The sequence below is a fragment of the Trachinotus anak genome, unplaced genomic scaffold, assembly GCF_046630095.1.
Source record: "Trachinotus anak isolate AG129_WGS33_773 ecotype Australia unplaced genomic scaffold, CSIRO_AGI_Tana_v1 ptg000019l, whole genome shotgun sequence".
Classification (NCBI taxonomy): domain Eukaryota; kingdom Metazoa; phylum Chordata; class Actinopteri; order Carangiformes; family Carangidae; genus Trachinotus; species Trachinotus anak.
Genome location: NW_027273870.1, coordinates 14,713,285 through 14,736,853, shown reverse-complemented (window position 1 = coordinate 14,736,853; position 23,569 = coordinate 14,713,285). Strand labels below are relative to the sequence as shown.

Here is a 23,569-nt window from a genome sequence, read left to right as displayed (position 1 = left end):
GGATTAGTTTGTAGGCTAACGTCAGCTTGTTTAGGCTAACATTAGCTTCTTTAGGCTAAAGCTTGTTCAGGCTTGCGTGTGTATGTGTGTGGGCGAGCACAGTGTTAAGAATCGTGGAATTTCATTGGTGTTTGTACCAACTACCAGATTCGCAATGTCCTTGTTTACACTGTCTCATATTGTTACATTAGTAATACCAGGACACAGACACACACACACACACACACACACACACACAGCCTAAACAGAGCTACTTGCAGCTGATGATGTGTGACTGTAGATTCACCACAATACAAAAAACACTCGCCCACAGTGAGCTGACCCTATGGCAAAATTACACTTTCTGTTTACATCACCCAAAGCATGACGGGAAAATGATGAAAGAAACTCAAATAATATTTATCTTATAAATAAATATTTAAAAAAAATAATGGAAGCAACATAACACATCACCAATGAGCTGTTTGTTTTCGATGCTGTTTGTAAGGCTCAGACTGTTTGACCAATGTTCTTCTTCTATCCCTGAGACGACTTAATCTTCTATACCACTAATATACACATATTCTACGTGTTCAAAGACACATTAGATTGTCCCTTTAACATGTGTAGTACCATTCACATGTCAAATACAGCTGCCACCCTGTATAAAAGGCAGCTGATGTTCCAAAAAGCAGTTTGGCAGAAAAAAAGTGAGATTTATTAACAAAAACCACTGAGGCCATAACAACCACAAAAATGGACCAAAAAAAAAAAAAGGACCATACCACCTGCTTGGGTAAGTATGGGGGTGAGCTGAACAAATACAAGACTTCCTGAGCTACCGAACCACACACACCTGGTGAACACTGGGTTTTCTGTTTCTGCTGACAATGAGCACAAACAAATGATTTAGCATAGCACATGGTTCAGTCCACTGTCATCTACTACACAACAGAGCTGTCCTGTCCTCCCACACAGTACTTGCCCCTCCTCTCCCTGATTGAGCAGCTGATCGACACCACTAACCCAGACACTACACAGACTGAGCTGGTCTGTTACTCAGTGCATGATTGATGTTAGGAAATCAATCAATACACCTTATGTATTAATGTATAAAGCTGCAGATAACAATTTTTGATTGAGCTTCTCCTTCCTCCAGGTTATAAAGTCAAATGCTCCCTTCAGTGAAGATGGAGCAGGTTGAATTACTGTTTCTTTACGTTTTCCATTGCTCACTCTGCACTTTCATCTCGTTCACACCAAGAAGGAATATCTGGGTGGAAACCAACATGCACAACCCACAACCCACAACCCGCACGCACTCACGCACGCACGCACAGACCTTAGGCAGGGAAGTCCTGGAGCCGGAGCTCTGTGTTGTCATGGTGAGGACAGTGGTTATGCCCAGTGCCACTCTAGCTGGGGCAGCATCCATGTTGATCCAGAAGGAGACCCAGGACAGGATGACGATGAGCAGAGAGGGAATGTACATCTGGATCAGGTAGTACCCCATCTGACGCTCCAGGTGGAACCGCACCTCAATACAGGTGAATTTACCTGCAGCAGAGCAGAGACAGTCAAACAACAGTCAGTCAACAGAGAGAGATTCAGCACAGTGATGATGAGCTTATCAGTCATCAATTATTGATCTCCATATTGACCTGCGCTTCACCCGCTGCCTGAATTTGGATTTTCTATGAAACAGGATTCACTCCCTGCTATCCTTCGGAAACCTACTGGTGATGACACAGAAAGGGGTGTGTCTTATTCTCCCTCTTCAAGATGTTTTTTTTCCTCAACTTGTTCCCATAAGAAGAAAAAAATGACTGATGTAATGTGGCAACTGTTTCACCTTGTGTGTGTGTGTGTCTGTGTGTGTGTGTGTGTGTGTGTGTGTGTGTGTGTTTCACCTGTGTTGTAGTGCTTGGTGCAGTATCTGAGGTCTGACTCATCTTTGAGGATGAACTGTGGCAACGTGAGGCCCTCAGCCACTTGAACCGGTCCATTCTCCTGCCACTCAAAGATCAGGTCGTTCATGGTGTAACCGACTGAAAAGAGCACACGACAACTTATCAACACATCACAAAGCACAGTGCAGCACAAAGGTCATGGAGCAGAAATCACTGAAGGTATAGATATCATGAAAAAGAAGTAACATTGAGGTCTCTTCTTTCAGCCTGTGAATCACTGGTCCAGTCATGAGTTACAGTACATGGACATTATTAATTATAACTAATATTAACAATTAATTATACAATGAGTAAAGTACGGTGGCCCAGAGAGCTCAGTGCACTGTAACTTAAGAAAACACATGGAAACAGAAAACACAAACATTCAGAAACATCTTCAGTTTGACAACATGAGGTGCAAATACAACACAACAGAAGTGTGAATTAGGGTGACATGTTAGAAGCTTTGAACAAGTGCACATGAATGTATTATAATACATGTAGTAGTAGTAGTAATAATAATAATGATACATTTTATTCATAGGTGGTACTCAAAGAAAGAAACAAAGAAAACTATACATTGATTAACACACATTAATCAATAATCACACATTAAAAGCAGTTATTAAAATGGTGAGTTATGATGACATGTTATAATACATCCATACAACTGTGTCTCAGCCTGGTTCATCACTTTTTGGTGTCCCCTGGAAATACTTCTGTTGTGTTGTGAGTATTTGCAGCTCAAACTGAAGATGTTTCTGAATATGTTTTTGTTCTGTCAGTTTACAGGTGGTTTCTGAAGTTGCAGTGCTTTGAGCTCTCTGGGCCACCAAAGTAAAGTCTGCAGCATTGAAGGTCCCAATGAGCACAGTGGCCTCTATCATCCGTAAATGGAAGAAGTTTGGAACCACCAGGACTCTTCCTAGAGCTGGCTGCCTGGCCAAACTGAGCAATCGAGGTAGAAGGGCCTTAGTCAGGGAGGTGACCAAGAACCCGATGGTCACTCTGACAGTGCTCCAACGTTGCTCTGTGGAGAGAGGAGAGCCTTCTAGAAGGGCAACCATTTCTGCAGCACTCCACATATCAGGCCTGTATGGTAGAGTGGCCTGAGGGAAGCTACTCCTCAGTAAAAGGCATATGACAGCCTGCTTGGAGTTTGCCACCTGAAGGACTCTCAGACCATGAGAAACAAACTTCTCTGGTCTGATGAAACAAAGATTGAACTCTTTGGCCTGAATGCCAAGCATCATGCCTGGAGGAAACCAGGCACCGCTCATCACCTGGCCAATCCCATCCCTACAGTGAAACATGGTGGAGGCAGCATCATGCTGTGGGGATGTTTTTCGGCAGCAGGAACTGGGAGACTGGTCAGGGTCGAGGGAAAGATGAATGCAGCAATGTACAGAGACATCCTTGATGATAACCTGCTCCAGAGTGCTCTGGACCTTGGACTGGGGCAAAGGTTCATCTTCCAACTGGACAACAACCCTAAGCACGCAGCCAGAATAACAAAGGATTGGCTCTGGGACAACTCTGTGAATGTCCTTGAGTGGCCCAGCCAGAGCCCAGACATGAACCCAATTGAACATCTCTGGACAGATCTGAAAATGGCTGTGCACTGACGCTCCCCATCCAACCTGATGGAGCTTGAGAGGTTCTGCAAAGAAGAATGGGAGAAACTGCCCAAAAATAGGTGTGCCAAGCTTTTAGCATCATACTCAAAAAGACTTGAGGCTGTAAGTATTGAGCAAAGGCTGTGAATACTTATGTACATGTTATATTTTTGTTTTTTATTTTTAATACATTTGCAAACGTTTCAAGCAAACTGTTTTCCCTTTCTCATTATGGGGTATTGTGTGTAGAATTTTGAAATAAAAAATGAATTTAATCCATTTTGGAATAAGGCGGTAACATAACAAAATGTGGAAAAAGTGAAGCGCTGTGAATACTTTCCGGATGCACTGTAATTTGCATTTCATGTGTGTACAAGGAGAACAAATCAGGTGAAAGCACACAGCCTTGAGGTGCTCCTGTACTTAGAATAATCGTGTTAGAAGTAATACCACAGCACGCCACCCTCTGTGGTCGATCTGTGAGGAACTCTGTAATACACTGTACTGTAATTAACACTAACTGGCTGTTGGTGTTAATGTCACACAGCCTTCTAATCAGAGTCTCTTTCTGCATAAAATTAAAAGCTAAAAAACTTAAACTAAAATCAGTAAATAAAAGTCTGCCATAGGTTTTTGACTGCTGCAGATGTGTATTAACAGTGTTCATCAGTGTCAGTGTTGCATCTCGAGTACCTCGGCTCTTCTTATATGGAAACTGCAGTGGATCAAACCATTCACTGAGAGATAGTGCAACAATGCAACTGGTCTAAAATCATTTAGCTCTGTTGCTTGTTAGGAACAGGAATGATATTGGAGACTTTCCATATTTTGGGAACAGAATGCTCATTCAATGAAAGCTGAAATAGTTTTGTAAAAACTACTGTAAGCTGCAACCTACATGATTTAATCACCCTACCCTTTAATCCATCAGGTCTGGGTACTTTACCAGGTTTAATTCTAGTTAGGCTGGCTGCTACTTCAGCCTCTGTCAGCATAACTGAAGAGTGATCAGTAGTGTTGGTAAGTATATTAAAGTTATCAATAACATTAGACACTGAGAGAGGAGGTAAAAACTTTATGGATGTCCAATCCTACTGTGCTCTGGCCTCACCTCTTTCTTTGTAGATGAAAATGTAGTTTCTTCTTCAGTAGAGGAAATTCTGGAAGGTGACTTTCACCTGAACTCAGTGTACTGCTTTTATTTTGCACAAAACTGTGAAGGAAACCTACTGTGAAAATAAAAAGAATTCCATCAAGTTTTTAAAAACAATGTCCAGGGATGCTCCAGTAATATTCTTATTTACACATTACACACATGCACATGCACACACACTAAGCCTGCTCAAGGTTACTAATGCAGACAAACATAGAGCTGCACTCAGAGCTCTGCAGGGCTTTTTGGTGAAAGCAGAAACCAGCTGCTTCATCTGGTACACGCCTACAGACACACACAAAAGATGTCATTCCTCTTCAGGTTCAGCTGAACGTGTGTGAGAAGTGTGTGCATTTTGAAAAGTCAGAGAAACAAAGACAGACGAGAGGAGAGTGTGCCCCCAGCGTCAGAGTTTGACTCTGGATGTTTTTATGTCTGAGTAGCCTCTGGTGAGAACAACATCTCCCTGCACCACCTCACACACTCCTGTTCAGATTTCTACTTTGTCAGTCTGGAAACATGACTGAATCAGATGTGATCAGCTGATTTATTTTAAATCATCAAGGGTTGATGGAACATCAATTAACAAAGAAGAGCTGTCTCTATTGTATGAATTATCATCTCACACAACTGATAACTGTTGTATAGTCATTAAGTTACAGTGGAAAACCACCACAGAGCAATGGGAAAAGATATTACAGGGTTCAGATTACATATCCCACTGTGTGACATACAAAGTTATTATTATTTTTACTTTTTTTATTTACTACACAAAGGGCTACATACAGAATGAAAATAACAATACAAAAAAGATATCAAAAATGAGTAGAGAAAAGAAAAGACAAATAGATAAATAAATAAAAAGAAAAATAATTGATGCTTCAAATACACTTTGAAATACTCCATGTTTAATTGTTGTCTTTTTGTGGTTCTGAATATGTATGATTTCAACATCGTAATGATGTTCAGGGTTTCTCCCTCTACATCATCCCTGAAATCACCAATGATAAAAAAATTTGATTTAACAACAAAGTCACCCAGTTAAAAACTTGATTTCAATCATACTGAACTCCACACAGATTAAATAACCTGTGCTGCCATGGCTTTGGAGGGTCATTTGTGTTCCTGCCTAGCAGTAAAATGATTCTGGGTTGATGTCATAGAATTTTATTGCCCACCCACCATTCTCCATCCCCCATTTCTATCTAAAAAATAACAAAAATACTGTAATCAGCTCAGCAGATCTGCACATCATGAGACGCTGAAGAGACCCCCCCCCCACCCCCCCCCCGCTGTGTTCTCTTTCTCTGCTGCATCATATACACACGTATTGTATGTATTTGGACCCAGTCCCCCTGTTTGTATATAAGCAGATCTAGATCTATGTGTAGTGATGCCTCCGGGCTGGAGCCGAATAAAGCCACCAATGAAGACTGTCCAAGTGTCCTCTGGCCCCAGGGGGCCAGATCCCGCTCAGAGAATAGACTAATCATCAGAGCTCTATCAACATGATTAAACAGGACTGTGTTTCCTTAAAAAGAACCAAGAGGACGGAGGATGATACTGAACACGATGCATGGATGAATAAAAAATAAACAAGAATTATCTGTCCACACATCTGGACTCACAGTGTCTGACTTTACACAGCATCCTCATATCTTTATTAATTTGGTCTTTGCAGGATCCACTTCCTGTCTGCACAGGTGGCGCTACAAGTCGTGCTCCCTGTAGGACTCTCAGCAGCATGCTGCACAGGCAGTGGCGTGCGCATTTAAAGTCCCTGTGGGTTCAGAGCCTGAAGACTCATCACCGAGGTACGAACATACGGCACGAGCAGGAGAGGCAAATATGAATAATAAAGAGGAGCAGGAGGAGGCAGGCGAGGAGGAGCAGGAGGAGCACAGGCTCAGGAATGTTAACTTATTAATCGATGATGTGTGATTTACATTGCTGAGCTGTAGGACACTTTATTTCTGAAGCAGTCGTGAGTGTGTTCATCGGCAGAAGCTCCAGTGTGTTAACAGCTTCCATCAGCAATGTGATGAATAATAAACCAGAGGAGGAAGAGAAGGAGGAGAAGGAAGTCAAAGTCATAGAGGCCTGTCACTGAGTGTGATGTCAGGGTGAAACAGAGCTCTCTTAAAGAGCCTCTGACGAAGATCAAGTGTTTGACCTTGTTAACGTCCATATGATGTTTTATATAATACAAGACCTATAATGAATGAAATCATCAGTGAACACCATGACTGAGTATGTCTAATAAAAACAGATTCAGACATCCAGTGATTCATACGTCATATAAACGTATATGAACCAATCCTGTGGACTTGTATGGATGGGGGGTGGGGCTAAATACACCTGAAAATACCTGAAATACACCTATCAGTACAGAGAGCCAGAGTTAGCATTAGCACAACCACTAACACTGTGTCAGCCACTGCCAGTTACAAGCTAACAAACAACATGAACAAATAAAAGATGCTAACTACGCTAACTGTTCTGATACATCTGCTAATCTCCGATTCTGGTCTCAACAGACTCCTCATCTGAGTCTGAGTCCAATTAAGGCTCCAATATCTCTGATGTTTCCTCCTCTGACCATCTTGATACTCTTTGCTCTTTCACTAGGAGACCTGGAGCAAGCAGGTGGTGGGTGGGATACAAAGCCTGATCAAGGTTTCTCAATCAGGAAGACAGAGTAGATGAGCTTCAGGCCAGTTTTTATGTGAAAACATGTTAAACTAAATATGAATCATAGCAGATAATTTTTACAAAGTTTAAAACACATCTGGAGGACGTTTAATATCTTTAATAATCAGGTTTAGGTTCAGTTTAGGGTAAAGGTTGGAGTTTTTCGTTGTGAGGGTTAAGATTAGGGTGGCTGTGGCTTAGGATGTAGAGCGGGTTGTGGCTCAATCCCCAGATCCTTTAGTCAATGTGTCGAAGTGTCCTTGGGCAAGAATATAACTGCAGACCATTTACCATGGAGTCAACAAGGGTCCTCACAAGAATAGAAGTGTGTGTGTGTGTGTGTGTGTGTGGGTGGAAGCTGGACTTACAACTCTCCAGCTGCATGATGCAGGTCTGAACATCCATGGGGAAATTCTTCAGATCCATGGGACATGACAGAGTCAGAGTTAGTCTGAAAGAGATGAGAGTCAGAGACAGAGGCAGAGACAGAGTCAGAGACAGAGTCAAATACAGAGTCAGAGTCAGGGACAGAGACAAAGTCAGAGACAAAGACTAAAGGGTCTCAACTCAAGCAGGAAGTAGAACTTGATTAAATCCAGTAAATGAGCCCAATTCCTCAGTTTATTCTCATTCTAACATGAGTCTGGCGTTCTCATTTGTTCCTGTCCTGAACCTCCTCTGGACTGGGTCCTCTCTGAGTCAGAGAGATCCTTCAGCAGCTGATGAACACCAATCATACTCACCTGATGGAGTACAGAACGTTTCCATTCTTGAATATCCGCAGCAGTTTGTTGTCTGTCGTGACTTCGTGGAAGTGGGCTCCTTTCTCGTTGGCAAAGAACAGGTCTGGTTTCCATATGGAGTCTAACATAGAGGGGTCCAGGTCCAGAGAGTCATCTGGGTACTCAGCGTAGGCCAGTCTGGGATCGTTCCACTGCTGACGAAGGAAGATGTTCACACGGTAGTCCTGGGGACACACAACAACATGGACATGTCTATAAAATCAAATTAATTTTCTATGATGACCCACGTTTGGCTCAGTTCTGGATCCTACAGATTTTCTACAACTGTTAAACAGGGTTTCATTCAGGTCTAGCATGACAATTACATGCCTTATCTCAGTAAAAGTCATGTAATTGTTTTGGCAGTGAAACATCTTCATTGTGACCTTACTGTGTTAGATGATATGCTTTTAGTTTCTCTGCTCCTCAACTGTGGAACAAGCTTCCTGAATACTTGAGTGGCCCTGACCCAGACCAGGACACCAAACATCACTCTTCTCTGCAGCTCAACAATAAACCTTGTACTAACATCTCTTTAATGTTGTTGTCTTCATCACTGCATCTCCTCCTTTAAAAGGCTTACCTAAGGTTCTGACATGATTTTATTTATCGTGATGTGATTTATTTAAATATTTTTTATTTATTCTAATGTGTCCATGCCTGTATAAAGCACTCGTCTGAATGGTACCTTTCCTCAGAGCTGTTAAACAGTCCTGCAGCAGCTTTAATCTGTTCACAGTGGGAGGAGCTGAGCCTTAGAAGGCGGTGCTTATGTGGAGGAGGAAACTCTTTCATGTTGTTTTCTGTTTGTTGAATGATTTAAATGCTCTGTGATTGTAAAGCTGCAGAAACATGTGCAGGACTCAGTAGGTCTCAGACTGGTCTCTACACACTGATCAGAGTCCTGATACCAGGATCTCTCCACCACACTGCAAATTCAGCTCTCTAGAAAACTCCCAGAATGCACTATAAAAGGCAGAGAGTGGCTCTGCTCACTGACTGGAAGTGACATCACTATTCTTCCAGTTCACTGCACTTCAGAGGCAGCGTGATCGCACAGTGAAGCTAATGAAATTAAAGCAGGGTGCGTTTGATTTAGGTGGAACAGTAACTGTGACCCACATGAGTCTTTGTTAGATGAAGTGTGGAGGACAGGAAGTACAGTCCACTGTATAGTGACTCACTGCCTGCTGGGTCCTCCTGTGTGTCCACACCTACAGACGAGATCTCTGCTGGCAGATACAGGGGCCACAACAGTCCACTTATCACAGAGCAGCTAGTTCTGCTCTCAGGATCATCACAGTGTCCACAGTCCTCAGTCTTTTTGGTGGATGACTGAGGACTGTGGAGGACTGTGGGGGACAGTCAGGGACAGTGGAGGATGGAGGGGGACTGTGGGGGACTGTAGGATGGTGGAGGACTCCACTCAACTGTGATGCATCCACATTTGTAAAATGAGGAAACACCTAAGAGGGAGTACATATAAAGCAAAATCTGTCATCCAATCAAGAGGCTTCTGTCTACATGCTTCCACTCTGCCAAATCATACAACGCCACAATGTCTCTTTTGATTGGTCGACACACAGATAGACGCTCCTCTAAGACCTTGGACTGTCTCAACGACGTCAGCTGTTGAGGACACAAAACTCAACAACAGAACCAGAAAAATCCTGTTTGAAACCACATCAGTCCACTCAGAGTCCTGGTCCCTGGTCCAAGCATACAGTCCTTTAACAGAAACCTGGAAGTTCTACTTTATTCAAATCTATGTTCTGAAAACCACATCCTGCTTCTTCCAAACATGGACCATCTCCAAAACCAAACCCTGATCTGGAAAAACTCAAGATTCAAAATTCAAGGCCCGATCCTTTAAAGACCAGGTACTGTTGCTCCCTCCTCTTCCTCCCCTTCCTCCTCCCCCCGATCTCTCCCTCCTGTCTCTGCTCTTCCTCCTCTAACTGGTCCTATACTTACTTCTTACTGGTTTTAACAGATGACGTCATGTCATTTTGATCCTCACCCCCTTTCATTGGCTTCCTGTTGTTTTAGAATTGATGTAAAGATTTCACTGATCACTGTTAAAGCTACATCACAGAATAAGTGTTAACCCCATGAGAACCAGCTCACTGTGATTATCACTTTGTCCTGTCTCTGTTCTACTTCCTGTTGTTTGATGTTGTTGTCTTTGCTGTGCTGTCAAAGCTCTTTGTAAACTCTACATTTAAAGGTTCGATCAATAAAATTTATATTGTTATGACGTAATAATCACACATCACTGTGTAAACTGAGCATCATCAGCAGCTCTGATGTTTATCACCCACAGCTGTCATAAACCAGCTGATCTCACAGAAACCAGAGCAGCCAGACACACCTACTGTCTACCTGGAGAACACGGTTACAGGTGAGGCTGTCAGAGGAGACCAAGACAGAGCTGAAAAACCAAACACTGGATTTAGATTCATTATTTGCACTCACAAATGACTCCAAATGGAAGCTATTAATGCTGTGTAATCGGGAATCAAAGCAGCGACTCACTGCTCAGCCCTGACCACAGCTCACAGACAGGTTTACCCTAACAACTTAGTATGATGTCAGTAAATCTTGTTCTGCTGCCTCCGAGTGGACAACTAATGTACATTAATGAAGTGATTCATAAAAAAGCAGCAGGATAAGAAAACAGGGACACAGAAGAGAACAGGTTTTAACTGGAAGTGGTTTGTGTGAGGATGAACCCATTTCATTCGCATTCCTCCCTGTGCAGTCAGATCAACTCTACTCTGCTCACTCACACACACACACACACACACACACACACACACGCACACACACACACGGTGGATTAACAGGGATGGAGGGAACAAATGGAAAAAGAGTCTAACTCTAGTAAATCTGTTTAGCATAGATAGCGTGTACAGACCAGAGTGAACCAACCTGTCTCTAAGCCCTGTGTGTGTGTGTGTGTGTGTGTGTGTGTGTGTGGCACTGGGCATTCAAAAAATTAACACTGAATCCCTGCTCCTCCGTTTTTCCTCGTCTTTCAGTGATGTAACAGTAAAACCTTTATATTCAGTCTCTGGGTAAAATAAAGCAGGAGAACTGTGTCACGTCACAAACGATTTCATTACCATTAAAATGTTCCACCATTATTAAAGACACTCGTGTTTATGACCACTACACTGCAGGCTCCATAAGTCTAACCTCTGACAATGTACAGGTGGTTCAGCTGAGTCATAAAAATTGAAGTCAGTCTAAGTGATCTGTTTCTACGTCACAGGTGTTCAGAAGGGACACCTTTATAAGAGCTGGGTTCAGATGAACCTGTTGTGACACATGTAGTCATTAAAAGGCCCATATATTATAAAGGTAGATGTCCATGTCTTTTTTGATTGTAAAGCAGGTCCAGGTTCTATATTAATACTGTGAAAGTATCAGAGCGATGGGTTAGGAGCAGAGGCTCATGGTAAAGCTAGCTTGATCTCCAGAACTTACATACTGTAGCTTTAAGAGCAGACAGAGGATAGAAGAGGAACAATTATCATCCTCATCATCATCATCACCATCATCTCCATCACGATCATTGTCATCATTAATACTATCATCAACATCATCATCATCATCATCATCAGTAGTAGTGTCCATACTGACAGCAACAGTTCATCTTATCTATTTATAATGTGTCTGTTGTGTTGGCAATAAACCATATGTGACTGTGTTGTTATGTGTTGAGGTTGTGTGACAGGGCTGGGTTGTGTGTTGAGGATGTGTGACAGGGCTGTTGTGTGTTAGAAGTTGTGTGTTGGAGTGAGGAGGGTAGATGAGAAGCCAGATGGTGAGAAGAGAGAAAGGTTTTAATCCCACTGTGACATATGGCCTCTGTGTGTCTGCTTCTCTCTAAGTCTAAACTGATCCTCTGTCTTCACTGCTTAAAGCTTTCATCCTACTTCTCATGTCTCTGTCAGGACTTTAGGACCTACAGTGACCTATAGGACATATCTGACATGGTTGTGAGGTTTGATCCTGTTTTCTGGAGGAAAAACTGAGCAGCTTTAAATGTCAGCAACAGCCTGTCACAGTTGACCAGCACCATCAAAACTACATAGATATCAAGTCACAAAAAACCTACAGGTCATTGGTGGAAGAAGCTAATTACCCACAGTTATGTTATTCAGGACTAGAATTGAGGGCATGGCCTCTTTGTGACGTCACAGAGGCTACATCCATCTTTATTTACAGTCTGTGGTCACATCAGAGGGTAACGACAAACAGCACAAGTTGTTCAGGTTAGAACATGTTTACTTTGCGCCATGAAATAGAAACTGTTTTTATATAAACCAGTGAAAAGACTTTTAATGGTTTATGGCCGCTGTGAACTACAGATGTCCCCAGAAACTACAACCAGAAGCTGTAAAGGCAACTCGAAAGACACACACACACGCTTGAAAAATGCATGTGGGTCTGTAAATAATAAAAGTCAAATGAAAGCAATATTTTACATTCTGAAGTTTCTCATGACAGTTCTTGCTTAGCAGGCACACACACACATACAGAGACAGACACACACACACACACACACACACACACACACACAGCAGAAAGCACTTAGACCTTGTCACTTGATTCATCATCCATCTTTAGAGAAGCCTCACTGATCACAGCTCTGCTCATTATACAACACAGAGGTGGTGGTACTGTCTTTCTCACACACACACACACACACACACCCACGCACGCAGGCATACACACACACACACACACACACACACACACACACACACACACACACACACACACAAACAGCTCCATCTATCAGTCAGCCAATTGGTCAATCAGTTTAGGTTAAAGTGCTTAGTACTTCAATAACCAACACTTGTTACCAAAACAGGACTAACCCAATTGAGAGCAGCTGGAGGTTCCTGTGGAGAACTGAATGTTTAACCAGCTGCAGGATTCAGCACTGAGCTGTGGTATCATACCAGCTCTGACAGACCCACCTATATTATTTAATGACCTCTGCTGGCTGAGGAGTCACTCAATATACATACATACATACATACATACCACCACCAGTTCAGTTCATCCACCTGTATGAGTCACTGATACTTTTCATTCACCACATTATCTTAGGTACATCCCGTTTGTCCTGTTGTGGGCCCCAGGGCCAGGGGTCTGCTTACAGAGGTCAGACTGTGGCCGCTGTGGCCCCTGACTGTCACCGGTAAACAACAGTGATAACATGCTGATCAATGCCACTCTGACACTGTGGGACATTTTTAGTAATCGTGAAAACTTTTCAAACATCACTACAACATACCATGAAACTGTGTGTGTGTGTGTGTGTGTGTGTGTGTGTGTGTGTGTCTGTGTAGCCTGGACTGACTTCATGTCACTTTAAAGTATTTGCTGTCAGACTCACTAAATGTCTTCAGTGCACATCTGCTATTCCTGTCTGCCTGTCTGTCTCCTCTGATCTGCGTCTGCCTCCCTCTGTCACTGTCTCTGCTCGTCACTGTGACTTCCTGTCAGCTGACCACTTCAACTTCTTCTCCCTCCTGTAATCATTTGGCCTCCGTACGTGTTAACGACATTATCCTATAAAGAAACCTGCTCATTAATTAACTAATCATTCTGACACTAGCTCAATACTCAGCTGATATCAATATAAATGATACTACTAGTAAAATTACACTCACTGAGCACTTTATAAGGAACACCTATATAACTGTTTATTCATGCAGTTATCCAATCAGGCATTCGTGTGACAGCAGCAGGTGAGCAGCTTCAGTTAATGAGTTTGACTGTGACAAGTTTGTTGGTCTGAGTGTTTCTGAAGATGGTAAAATGTAAACCTCAAACAAAACACAGGACGTTCATTTTGTTTTTAATGTAGCCTGTTGCATGTACCATAAATCAGTTTCATGTAAAACTGCCTTTACACTAATTCACTGCAGAGTCTCATTTACTTACCATAGTGGTTTCTGCGATGGAGCCAAAGCTGTTGATGAAGATGTTACAGGAGACATTAACTGGAGGACCTGCAGAGGAGAGACACAATGATCAGGTGGGCTCACTATAAACACACAGTATAAGAAAAACTGAGACGCTCGAGTACATGAAGGCTTGACCCTGAAGTTGTGACCTTTGATTAGCACAACCTTGGGGGATAAACTGAACATTTCCAACATGAATCCAGTGTGTTCTTAAATCTGACATGACAACTTTAGAAAGGCATCCTGGGAAGAAACCTTTAATTCATTAATGAAGGCACCATCATTAAAGCAAGAGTACTTTCAGTGATAATCTACATTACAATAGTCTGTCTGATCAGTCCCTAAAACACCAGGGCCCACAGATAAACCTTGGACCAGTCTCCTGCTGATGCTCCTGCTCCCTCTCTATCAAGTTCCTTCATGTGGAGCCATATTGCATTAGACAAAACAAGACAGAAGTGAGGATTCCACAGGTTCTTCTAGAACTCAGAACCTGAGCTACAGTGAAGTTGACTATCGTCTGTCTAACCTGCTCACAACCGATTATACAACGCTGTTTCCAAAAAAAGTGCGATGATTTGCAAATCATGTAAACCTATATTTAATTAAAAACAGAACAAGACAACTTATCAAATGTTGAAATGCTGAAATTTTGTTGTGTAATGAAAAATATATGTTCAATTTGAATTTGATACCAGCAACACGTTTAAAAAAAAGTTGGGACAGGGCAAACAAGATTGGAAAAGTTGTGTGATGCTAAAAAAACACCTGGTTGAATTGGCAACAGGTCAGTAGATGATTGGGTATAAAAAGAGCCACCCAGAGAGGCAGAGTCTCTGTGCAGTGATGATGGGGAACTGTGAAAGACTGCATGGACAAATAGTGCAACAATTTAAGAATAATGTTCCTCAACATAAAATTGCAAAGAATTTGGGAATTTCAGCATCTATGGTTCATAACATCATTAAAAGATTCAGAGAATCCTGATAAATCTCTGTGTGTGAGGGACAAGGCGAAAACCAGTATTGGATGGCCGTGATCTTCAGGTCCTCAGGTGGCACTGCATTAAAAACAGGCTCAGGAACACTCCCAAAAACCATTGTCTGTGAACACAGTTCAACAGAAGAGTCCGGACACTAAACTGGTCTGCCTGCAGTTCAGACCTGTCACTCATTGAAAACACTGGCGCATAATGAAACGAAAAATATGACAAAGGAGACCCCGAACTGTTGAGCAGCTGAAATCATATATTAGGCAAGAATGGGACAACATTTCACTTTCAAAACTTCAGCAGCTGATGTCCTCAGTTCCCGAATGTTTCCAGAGCGTTGTTAAAAGTAGAGATGATGCAACACAGCGAACATGCAAGTGTCAAATACCTACACTTCAGTTTAAGGATAATACAGTTATTGTGAGGTGACACAGGTGTGAACTCAGGTCTGTTGTGTATCGTTGTGTTGTGGATGGTGGACACTAAAGATAACACTGCTGGGGTGGCAACACATCAGGGTCAGGGCTTCATGGGGGTCCAACACAGAAGCAGCTTGTTGTTGTTGACAACCAGTCCTCTGATCAGTCCTTCAACCAGTCCTCTAACCAGTGACCAGTCCTCCAACCAGTCCTCTGATCAGTCCTTCAACCAGGTTGGTTGTCAGGGTTACAATAATAAACACACAGACTGTACTGAGAGTGGCTTACCTACCTTCGTTGCCATGGTTACTATATCAACATTAGACATTCTTTGTTGTCATGGTTACAATAATAACAATGATATATATATCATGGATAATAGAAACAACATAAACTGCTACTTTCACATGGAACACCACTCTCCTGTGTCAAATTCCTGTGTTTTGTTGACCCATCCATCCACCACAACCTCCTCCTGGTGCGGACTTTTTTGCTCTATATACTACATCACCACACTTTTCCCTTTGCTGCTGTCATAATTACTACAGACACTAGATGTTGCCTAGCAACAAAACCTAACTATGGGTCATAATAACCTGCTGACAGAGGACCTATGGGCTCGTTGTCTTGAAACAGTCTCAGGTCTTTCACTGATCATCTTCTTGCTGAGTGAGTCAGCATTTAGGGAAATGCTAATAATGAGGCTTTTGGTTTAACTTCATGAGACAACGTAGAAAACCAGAGTCACCCTGCCCCCTCCCCTTCTGTCACATGACCTGAGCTTCTGTATGTATGCAGTTTTCATGTCTTGAACCTTCACTGTGTTCTGTGTCACACAGAGGTGACGCCTGTAGCTGCCTCTCAAATCAAACTAGAGCATCATGTCGGTGTTACACAACCATCCACTGCCTCACACGTCTGTTCCTGTGGAGAAAACACACACACAGCATGACACATACCTTTAAAGTTGGGCCGTATCCTGGCATCGTAGCCTGATGTCCTCCCCATCAGTTTGTCGAGAAAGTCAGAGGGAGACATCGGGGCCTGCCGTGCCCTCGCAGCACTGTCCACCTCCTTACACTGACCCACACTGTCACAGAGACACAACAGATAACATATGAGATCTGTGACATGCTCACAGTGGGGTGTGTGTACTGATGGGTTATAACAGCTCTGATGTTCAAACACCTGGGACCACGTGGACCACCATGATGAGGATCCACCTGCAGCTGACCCAAGCTCAGTCCATCAGTAGAATCACCTGTCATTTGTCTGTCCTAACAAAGGGGACCTACTGGACCATGTGACTCTGAATCTGGACTCAAACACGTCAAACAGCCAGAAACATCAACATGAAACATTCCTGTAATTCAAATAATATTCTGACTGTGTCACCGTAAAACTGACACAGGTGGAGATGCTATGTGCAGTATGCTTGATGAGATGTGTGTGTGTTAGCAGCTTACATAGTTTTAACACAGTTTTTTTTAGTTTTAGTTTGTTTCATAGGGACGATACAGTTCATGATGTTTGTAGCTGTTAAATTTTCAGCTCTTAGTTCTTCTACATGTGCTGTGTCATTGAAACAGTTTTCATTGTCATAAAACCACAACACACTACAAATATGACTGTAAACTAAAAGAACATACTGAAATACACTGATCATGACGTACAGTCTAAGAGGAGACAACAACAACAACACAAACAGACAAAGCAATTAACAGTATGATACAATCAGACAGAAATGAGTGCAGCTCTGTTTTGGTTTTAGCAGCACTTCATGTTTGTTGTGAAGAGTTTATATGAGGAGTTAATGTGATTTCAATTGTTCATGTGTTCCTCAGTTGACAGCTGATTGTCTCAACATAGATCTATACTGGGGTTTTTTAGGTTGTCTCTGAGAACATGTGGAGAGAGACTAAACTGCTGATACTTTTATAAACTCATCTTTGGAAGCAAAGATAAATGAAGCTCTCCAAACTAATTTTCCTTTTGTGACAGTGATGCTTTCTGTCCATCTCTGTCAGAGTCTGACTGTATTAGGATGTGAGGGGTCTGACTGTGGATGGAGATGCAAATTTGATTCAATGCAACTGTTTCCCAAAACCATTGTTTGAACCATTGTTGTAACTACATAATGAACATGCACAGTATGACAGCGACACAGGTGTTTCCTAAAACCATGGTTCCATTCAGGCTCACTTCCTGGTGATGATTATCGATGATGGAAGACAGTCCCAGTCTTTCCACTTGCACAGGACTGAAAAAAGGTGTTTTTCTCTGAAGGACTGCCCCTTTAATATTCTTTTTACCTGTGTAAACAACAGAAACCGTTGTACTTCAGGTGTTCATCAGTTTAACCATGTTGGTTTACTAACATATTGATTTCAAGATTCTCCTTCTCACTTCTAGGTCACTCCATATCTCTCTGATCTACTTCACACCTGCAAACCTGTCCGTCTTCTTCCATTAATTTCACTGATCTTCCTGTCTGAGCACCATGGGGTCCAGAGCCTTCAGCCATGATGCCCCTTAACTCTGACTCATTCATGTCAAAAGACATCCCCTCACATCCCACCTCATAACACACCTCTTCAATCTTGCCTTTTGTGTTTGACTCCAGCACTGCAGTGATTTACAATCAGATTTATTTTATGCAGTTATATTTATTCTGATTTGTTTTGTATTTTATGCCTTGTACTTGCTATTTTATCTTTTTCTGTGTGTTGTAAGGTGTCCTTGAGTTATTTGAGAGGCATCTACAAATAAAATTATTATTATTATTATTATTAAGGGCTATCAAAGGAAAATGTTTTTCTTAATCGCAATTAATTGCCGAATTTCAATAGTTAATCATGATTAATTACATATTTTATTACAAGATTAAAATTCTATTATTTTGCATTTCAGAACAGTTTTCTCTTGCTTGACAACACATAACCGTCAGACTGCCTGAACTATGAGCTAAAGTTAGCATGTCTGACATGTAATTATGACGATGTCTGATAATTATTTATCTGTAGATGAGCTCTGGGTAAAATTTTTATTTTCCAACTCATTTGATCTTCACCAACGATGATTCAGGCATTAGATTTAAACACTTTAGGTCTCCCGACATGCCCCTCTATGCAGGCTGCAATGTCCCCCTTTTTCTCCCATAGACATGACTTGCCATGAAGTATCCAAGATTTGCCATGTAAAATCTTTGTAGCAAGTGTCTGTGGCAGCTTGACAACAAGTTAGGGTGCGTAATCGGTAAAAATGATAGCAGCCACAGATTCTAGAACATAGCGCACTAGAATCTTTGGTAACAGCACCTGTGGTGGTATAAAATAAAGAATCTTTTGCGGCACACGATTAACACGATGAAAAAAAAACAAAAACAAAAAACGCGTTATGCTCAGTCCTAAGTCTCATCGTGATTAACACATTAACGCTGTCAGCCCTATTAATATTATTAGTGTAAGTGGCCGCTAGAGCAGTCATTATTTGTTCATTCATGTTATGGGGTCAAAGCTGTAGTTTTGTTATTCATGTTCTGGGGGGCGGTCATGTGTTACAGCGCCACAGAGCAGGAGACTATGAAAACATATGGCAGACACTGGGAAGTGCTCATGCTCAGCTTGTTTGTGCCTCTGTGGGAATTAGCATGCTCATGCGAGTGAGCGTTCCATGAAGCATTCTGATGCTAACAGTACACATGTTTGGCTAGCAGTCGGAGGAGTTTTGCATCCCTTGGTTAAACGCACGAGAAAGATTTGTACCGTGAAATAGTTGAATGTGATGTATGATGTTGTTCCATGAACTGCAGATGTTGAAGGTTTTAATTTGTACACTTAAATATTTGAGCTGTACATATTTTGAACAAATAAGTTGATAAATGGGTGAATTTGAACTTATGTGAATTAGAGAAAATATTACACTGCAATTTTATGCATTTCTTGGCATCTTTGGTTTGTGAGCAGTGAACAAATGGCATTTATGTTTATTTTCTATAGTTTTCACGGTGCTTGAAGAGATTCCAGAGAAATAAACATATGTGCACTGTCAGAGACTTTCCACTGTGGTTCTTCTTCATACCAAGGGCTGTTACAATTAGTGCTTACTTCTGTTGGTGTGGTAGAGGTTACAGAGTTAAGACATTTTGCCTGGTCCTCACAGCTTCATGTGGCCGTTTGTGGGTTCAGACCTGGTTTAATGGTTCAGGTTAGAATCAGGTTTAGTTCTGGGTTGGGGTTAGGTATTTAGTTGTGATGGTTGAGGTGAGGGTAAGGGCTGGGGTACACATTATGTCAACGTGTGTCCCCATAAAGCTAGAAGTACGAACTGTCTGTGTTTGTGTGTGTGTGTGTGTATATGTGTGTGTCTGCTGGGGTGAATGGACAGAAGCTTCTAAATGCCAAGGTAAAGCTTGATGATCCTGAAACTTCTCTGTGTTTGTGTGTGTTTGTCAGTTGGGACAAGAGGGAACATTTCCAAAAATAACCAACCAGCTCACAGCAAGGGTCATACTACTGAACACACAGGCACACACGGACGGACACACACACACACACACACACACACACACACACACACACACACATCTCCTATTAATCAACATCCAAGTGTATTTTCAGAATCATCAACCTTTAATCTGGCAGATGAAATTAGCCACATATAGCCCAATGGGGAGTAGCCTCATAAAATACTCAGAAATAGAGTCAGTGTGTTCATGAGTCTGATCAGTTAACCTCTTCACAACACACACTTACACTGGCAGTGACAGAGAGAGACAAAGAGACCAGCTATCATTCATTTCCAATGAGCTGTGGGAGAAGAGGACAGAGAGCAGTGAACCAGCGAAGCAGAGCGCCACACTGTGAGTGCAGCAACGTGAAATAACATGCAGAAACATGCAACAATGTGAGCGCAACACAACATTAGCACAAGAACAGCCAAACAACACACAACAGCATGCAACATGCCACAATAGGAAACGTGAGCACAACAACATGCAACAAGAGTGCAACAAAATACAACAATGTGAGCACAAAAACATGCAACAACATGAGCACAATATGCAACATGAGTGCAACAAAATCTAACAATATACAACAATGTGAGCGCAACAACATGAGGACAACACTGTGAGTGCAACAAAATGCAACAATATGCAACAATGTGAGTGCAACACCATCAATGCAATTAACTAACTTATTTAGACTTCATGTCCCAGGAGTCAGTCAGTTCAATCACATCAGAGAAAATGACTGAAGTCAATATTTCATATATGACCTCTGACCTTTGATCCTAGATTTAAGAAAGACACGTATTTCAGTCTCAGGGAGATGATATGTTTAGTATAAACGTGTTGTCTCTGTCACGTCTAACTGAAGTGCTGTGCTTTCTGGGACAATACAACCCCTCGTTCTGCCCTCAGTCTGAGTCTGCTGACGCAGAATCACACAACCGGGACCTGAGTGGACACACACTCTGTCTGCTAGCAGTCTGTGAGGAGTGTGTGAGTCATGCTCGACATGATGTGTGTGTGTGTGCGTGCGTGCGCCTGTCTGTTTATCTCTGTGACATAACAGTGTTTATACCTGGCGGTGGATTCAGGTGCGGCTGGAGCTTCTGCCTCAGCTCCTCTGCCAGTGTTAGCAGATTAAATGTTCATGCCAACATTAAATTATACATCACATTTATTAGAGTACCAGTCATTTTGGTGGTCCCTCCTGCTGTCTGTTCTGTCTGTCATTGGGACAGACTCAGGTTCACAGGTCAAAGGTGGAGTCTGACGCTCCTCTTCCTCCAAATATTCACAAGCATTAACAACACATCTGTGACTGTGATGAAGTTTATAACATCAGCAGCACATGAAAGTCAGTCAGCTCCACCTCTTCAGTCACTGCTGCTAATGTCTCATTAATGATCTGTGCATCCTCTCCTCCACCTGGATCAGCTACTGATGCTTCACTTAACAGTCACACTTCTGCAGAGTTGTCAGCTCAGAGCATCTTAAATCAGTTGCTAAGCTGCTTAGGCTGCTGCAATGCTAACTCCCCTCATCTCTTCTTCTGCTCTCCTGCAACCCCTCTGCCATCTCTTTCATCTATACTGTGCTCATTTAAAACATGGGAGAACAATAGGAGGCGATGTACAGAGACACAGTGTAACATCCACATCTTATCAATAATGGATAAGTGTTTAATCTGGCACTGCTGTCTCTGTCACACACAGGCCCTTTAAAGTGCAGAGGTGGATACATCTACTGTAGCTTTAATCTGCTGCCATTACTACAATGGTAACAGAACTGCTGCCTAAGAACAAATGAGCTGGTCTCTCAGACTAAGAGTCAAGTCAACAACATTTATCCATTAACAGAGTAAAAAACCACTGAGCTGTTAATCTGTGGATGAGTCTCATCTGTCAGCCCTGCTCCAACTGAACTGGTAAATGAGATTCAACCAGCTGGAACTTGTCTCCAGGGAACGTCTTCAAATTCAGCACAAACATTCATCTGGACGATGAAATGAGTACAATTTTGTGGTCACAGGTCAAAGGTCACTGTGACCTCACAAAACACGTGTTTGTCCATAACTCCTGAATTCATACATAATTATGACACAGATTAAGTAGTCAAGTAGTACACTGTGACTGGCTGTTTGGAGGAGGTGATTCTAGTTTAATCTATCTGTAATGGTCAACTGTAAAGATGTGCACCACACACACAAACACACACACACACAGCAGCTTTCAACTGATCCAGATGTGAGCCTCTGATATCCTCAGATACATGAACACAGAAATAATTAGTTCATCTGAAAGAGCTGAGAACTTTAACCTTATTCCTGTCATTCACACTGCAGTCACAGACACAGTAAACACACAGCGAAGCACGCATGATCCTACATAATCTGAGCCAGACTGACTGATGCAGGTCCTGCAGAGTACTGGTCTGCTAAGACTACAATCCTGTTTCCAAAAAGTTGGGACATTGTGTGAAATGTAAATAAAAACATAATGCAATGATTTGCATATCACATAAACCCATATTTAATTGAAATAGAACAAAGACAACATATCAGATGTTGAAATGCTGAAATTTAATTTTTTTATGAAAAATATATATATATATAAAAAAAACACCTAGTTGAATATCTCACAACTAATTAGGATAATTGGAAACAGGTAAGTAAGATGGTTGGTTATTAAAAAAAGCCTCCCAGAGAGGCAGACTTTCTGTGCAGTGAAGATGGGAAGAGGTTCACCACTTTTTTCACCACACAATTGAAGAATAATGTTCCTCAATGTAAAATTACAAAGAATTTGGGAATTTCAGCATCTACGGTTCATCATTAAAAGGTTCAGAGAATCCGGAGAAATCTCTTTAGGGAATCCCTTTGGGTCCTCAGGCAGCACTATAGTAGAAATAAATGCATGGGCTAGAGAACATTTCTGAAAACCATTGTCTATAAACACAGTTTGTTGTTTCATCCACAAATGCAGGTTGAAACTCTACCATGCAAAGAAGAAATCATATCTAAACATGACTTGTCTGGGCCCTAGCTCATTTAAGATGGTCTGAGGCAAAATGTAAAACTGTCCTTTGGTCTGATGAATCAAAATTTCAAATTATTTTTGGAAATCATGAATGCTGCGACCTCCAGGCTAAATAGAAGAGGGACCATACAGCTTATTATGAGAGCACAGTTCAAAAGCCACTATCCGTGATGATGTGGAGGTGCATTAGTGCCCATGGCTTGGGTAGCTTGCACTTCTGGGAAGGCACCATTAATGCCGAACAATATATACACGTTTTGGAGCAACATATGCTGCCATCCAGACAACGTCTTTTTCATAGAAGGCCTTGCATATTTCAGCAAGACAATGCCAAACCCCATTCTGCACGTTTTTCAACAGCATGGTTCCGTAGTAGAAAAGTCTGGATGCTAAACTGGCCTGCCTGCAGTCCAGACCTGTCACCCATTGATAACATTTGGTGCATCATTAAAACGAA

General features: G+C 42.0%; 1 protein-coding gene across 3 annotated transcripts in view; it reads right to left on the bottom strand.

The window, feature by feature from the left end:
• Window positions 1-23,569, bottom strand: part of LOC139637172 (glycine receptor subunit alpha-3-like) — a 53,231-nt gene that overhangs the window by 13,572 nt on the left and 16,090 nt on the right. For all 3 annotated transcript variants that reach the window (XR_011694551.1, XM_071505776.1, XM_071505777.1), the window contains exons 2-7: window positions 16,527-16,657; window positions 14,135-14,202; window positions 8,132-8,355; window positions 7,757-7,839; window positions 1,890-2,027; window positions 1,322-1,536 (exon numbers count right to left, since the gene is read on the bottom strand). Coding sequence is in view for 2 of the 3 variants with exons in the window: in XM_071505776.1 (XP_071361877.1) it covers window positions 1,322-1,536; window positions 1,890-2,027; window positions 7,757-7,839; window positions 8,132-8,355; window positions 14,135-14,202; window positions 16,527-16,657 (859 nt within the window). In the remaining variant the exon portion in view is untranslated. The remainder of the gene's footprint in view (window positions 1-1,321; window positions 1,537-1,889; window positions 2,028-7,756; window positions 7,840-8,131; window positions 8,356-14,134; window positions 14,203-16,526; window positions 16,658-23,569) is intronic.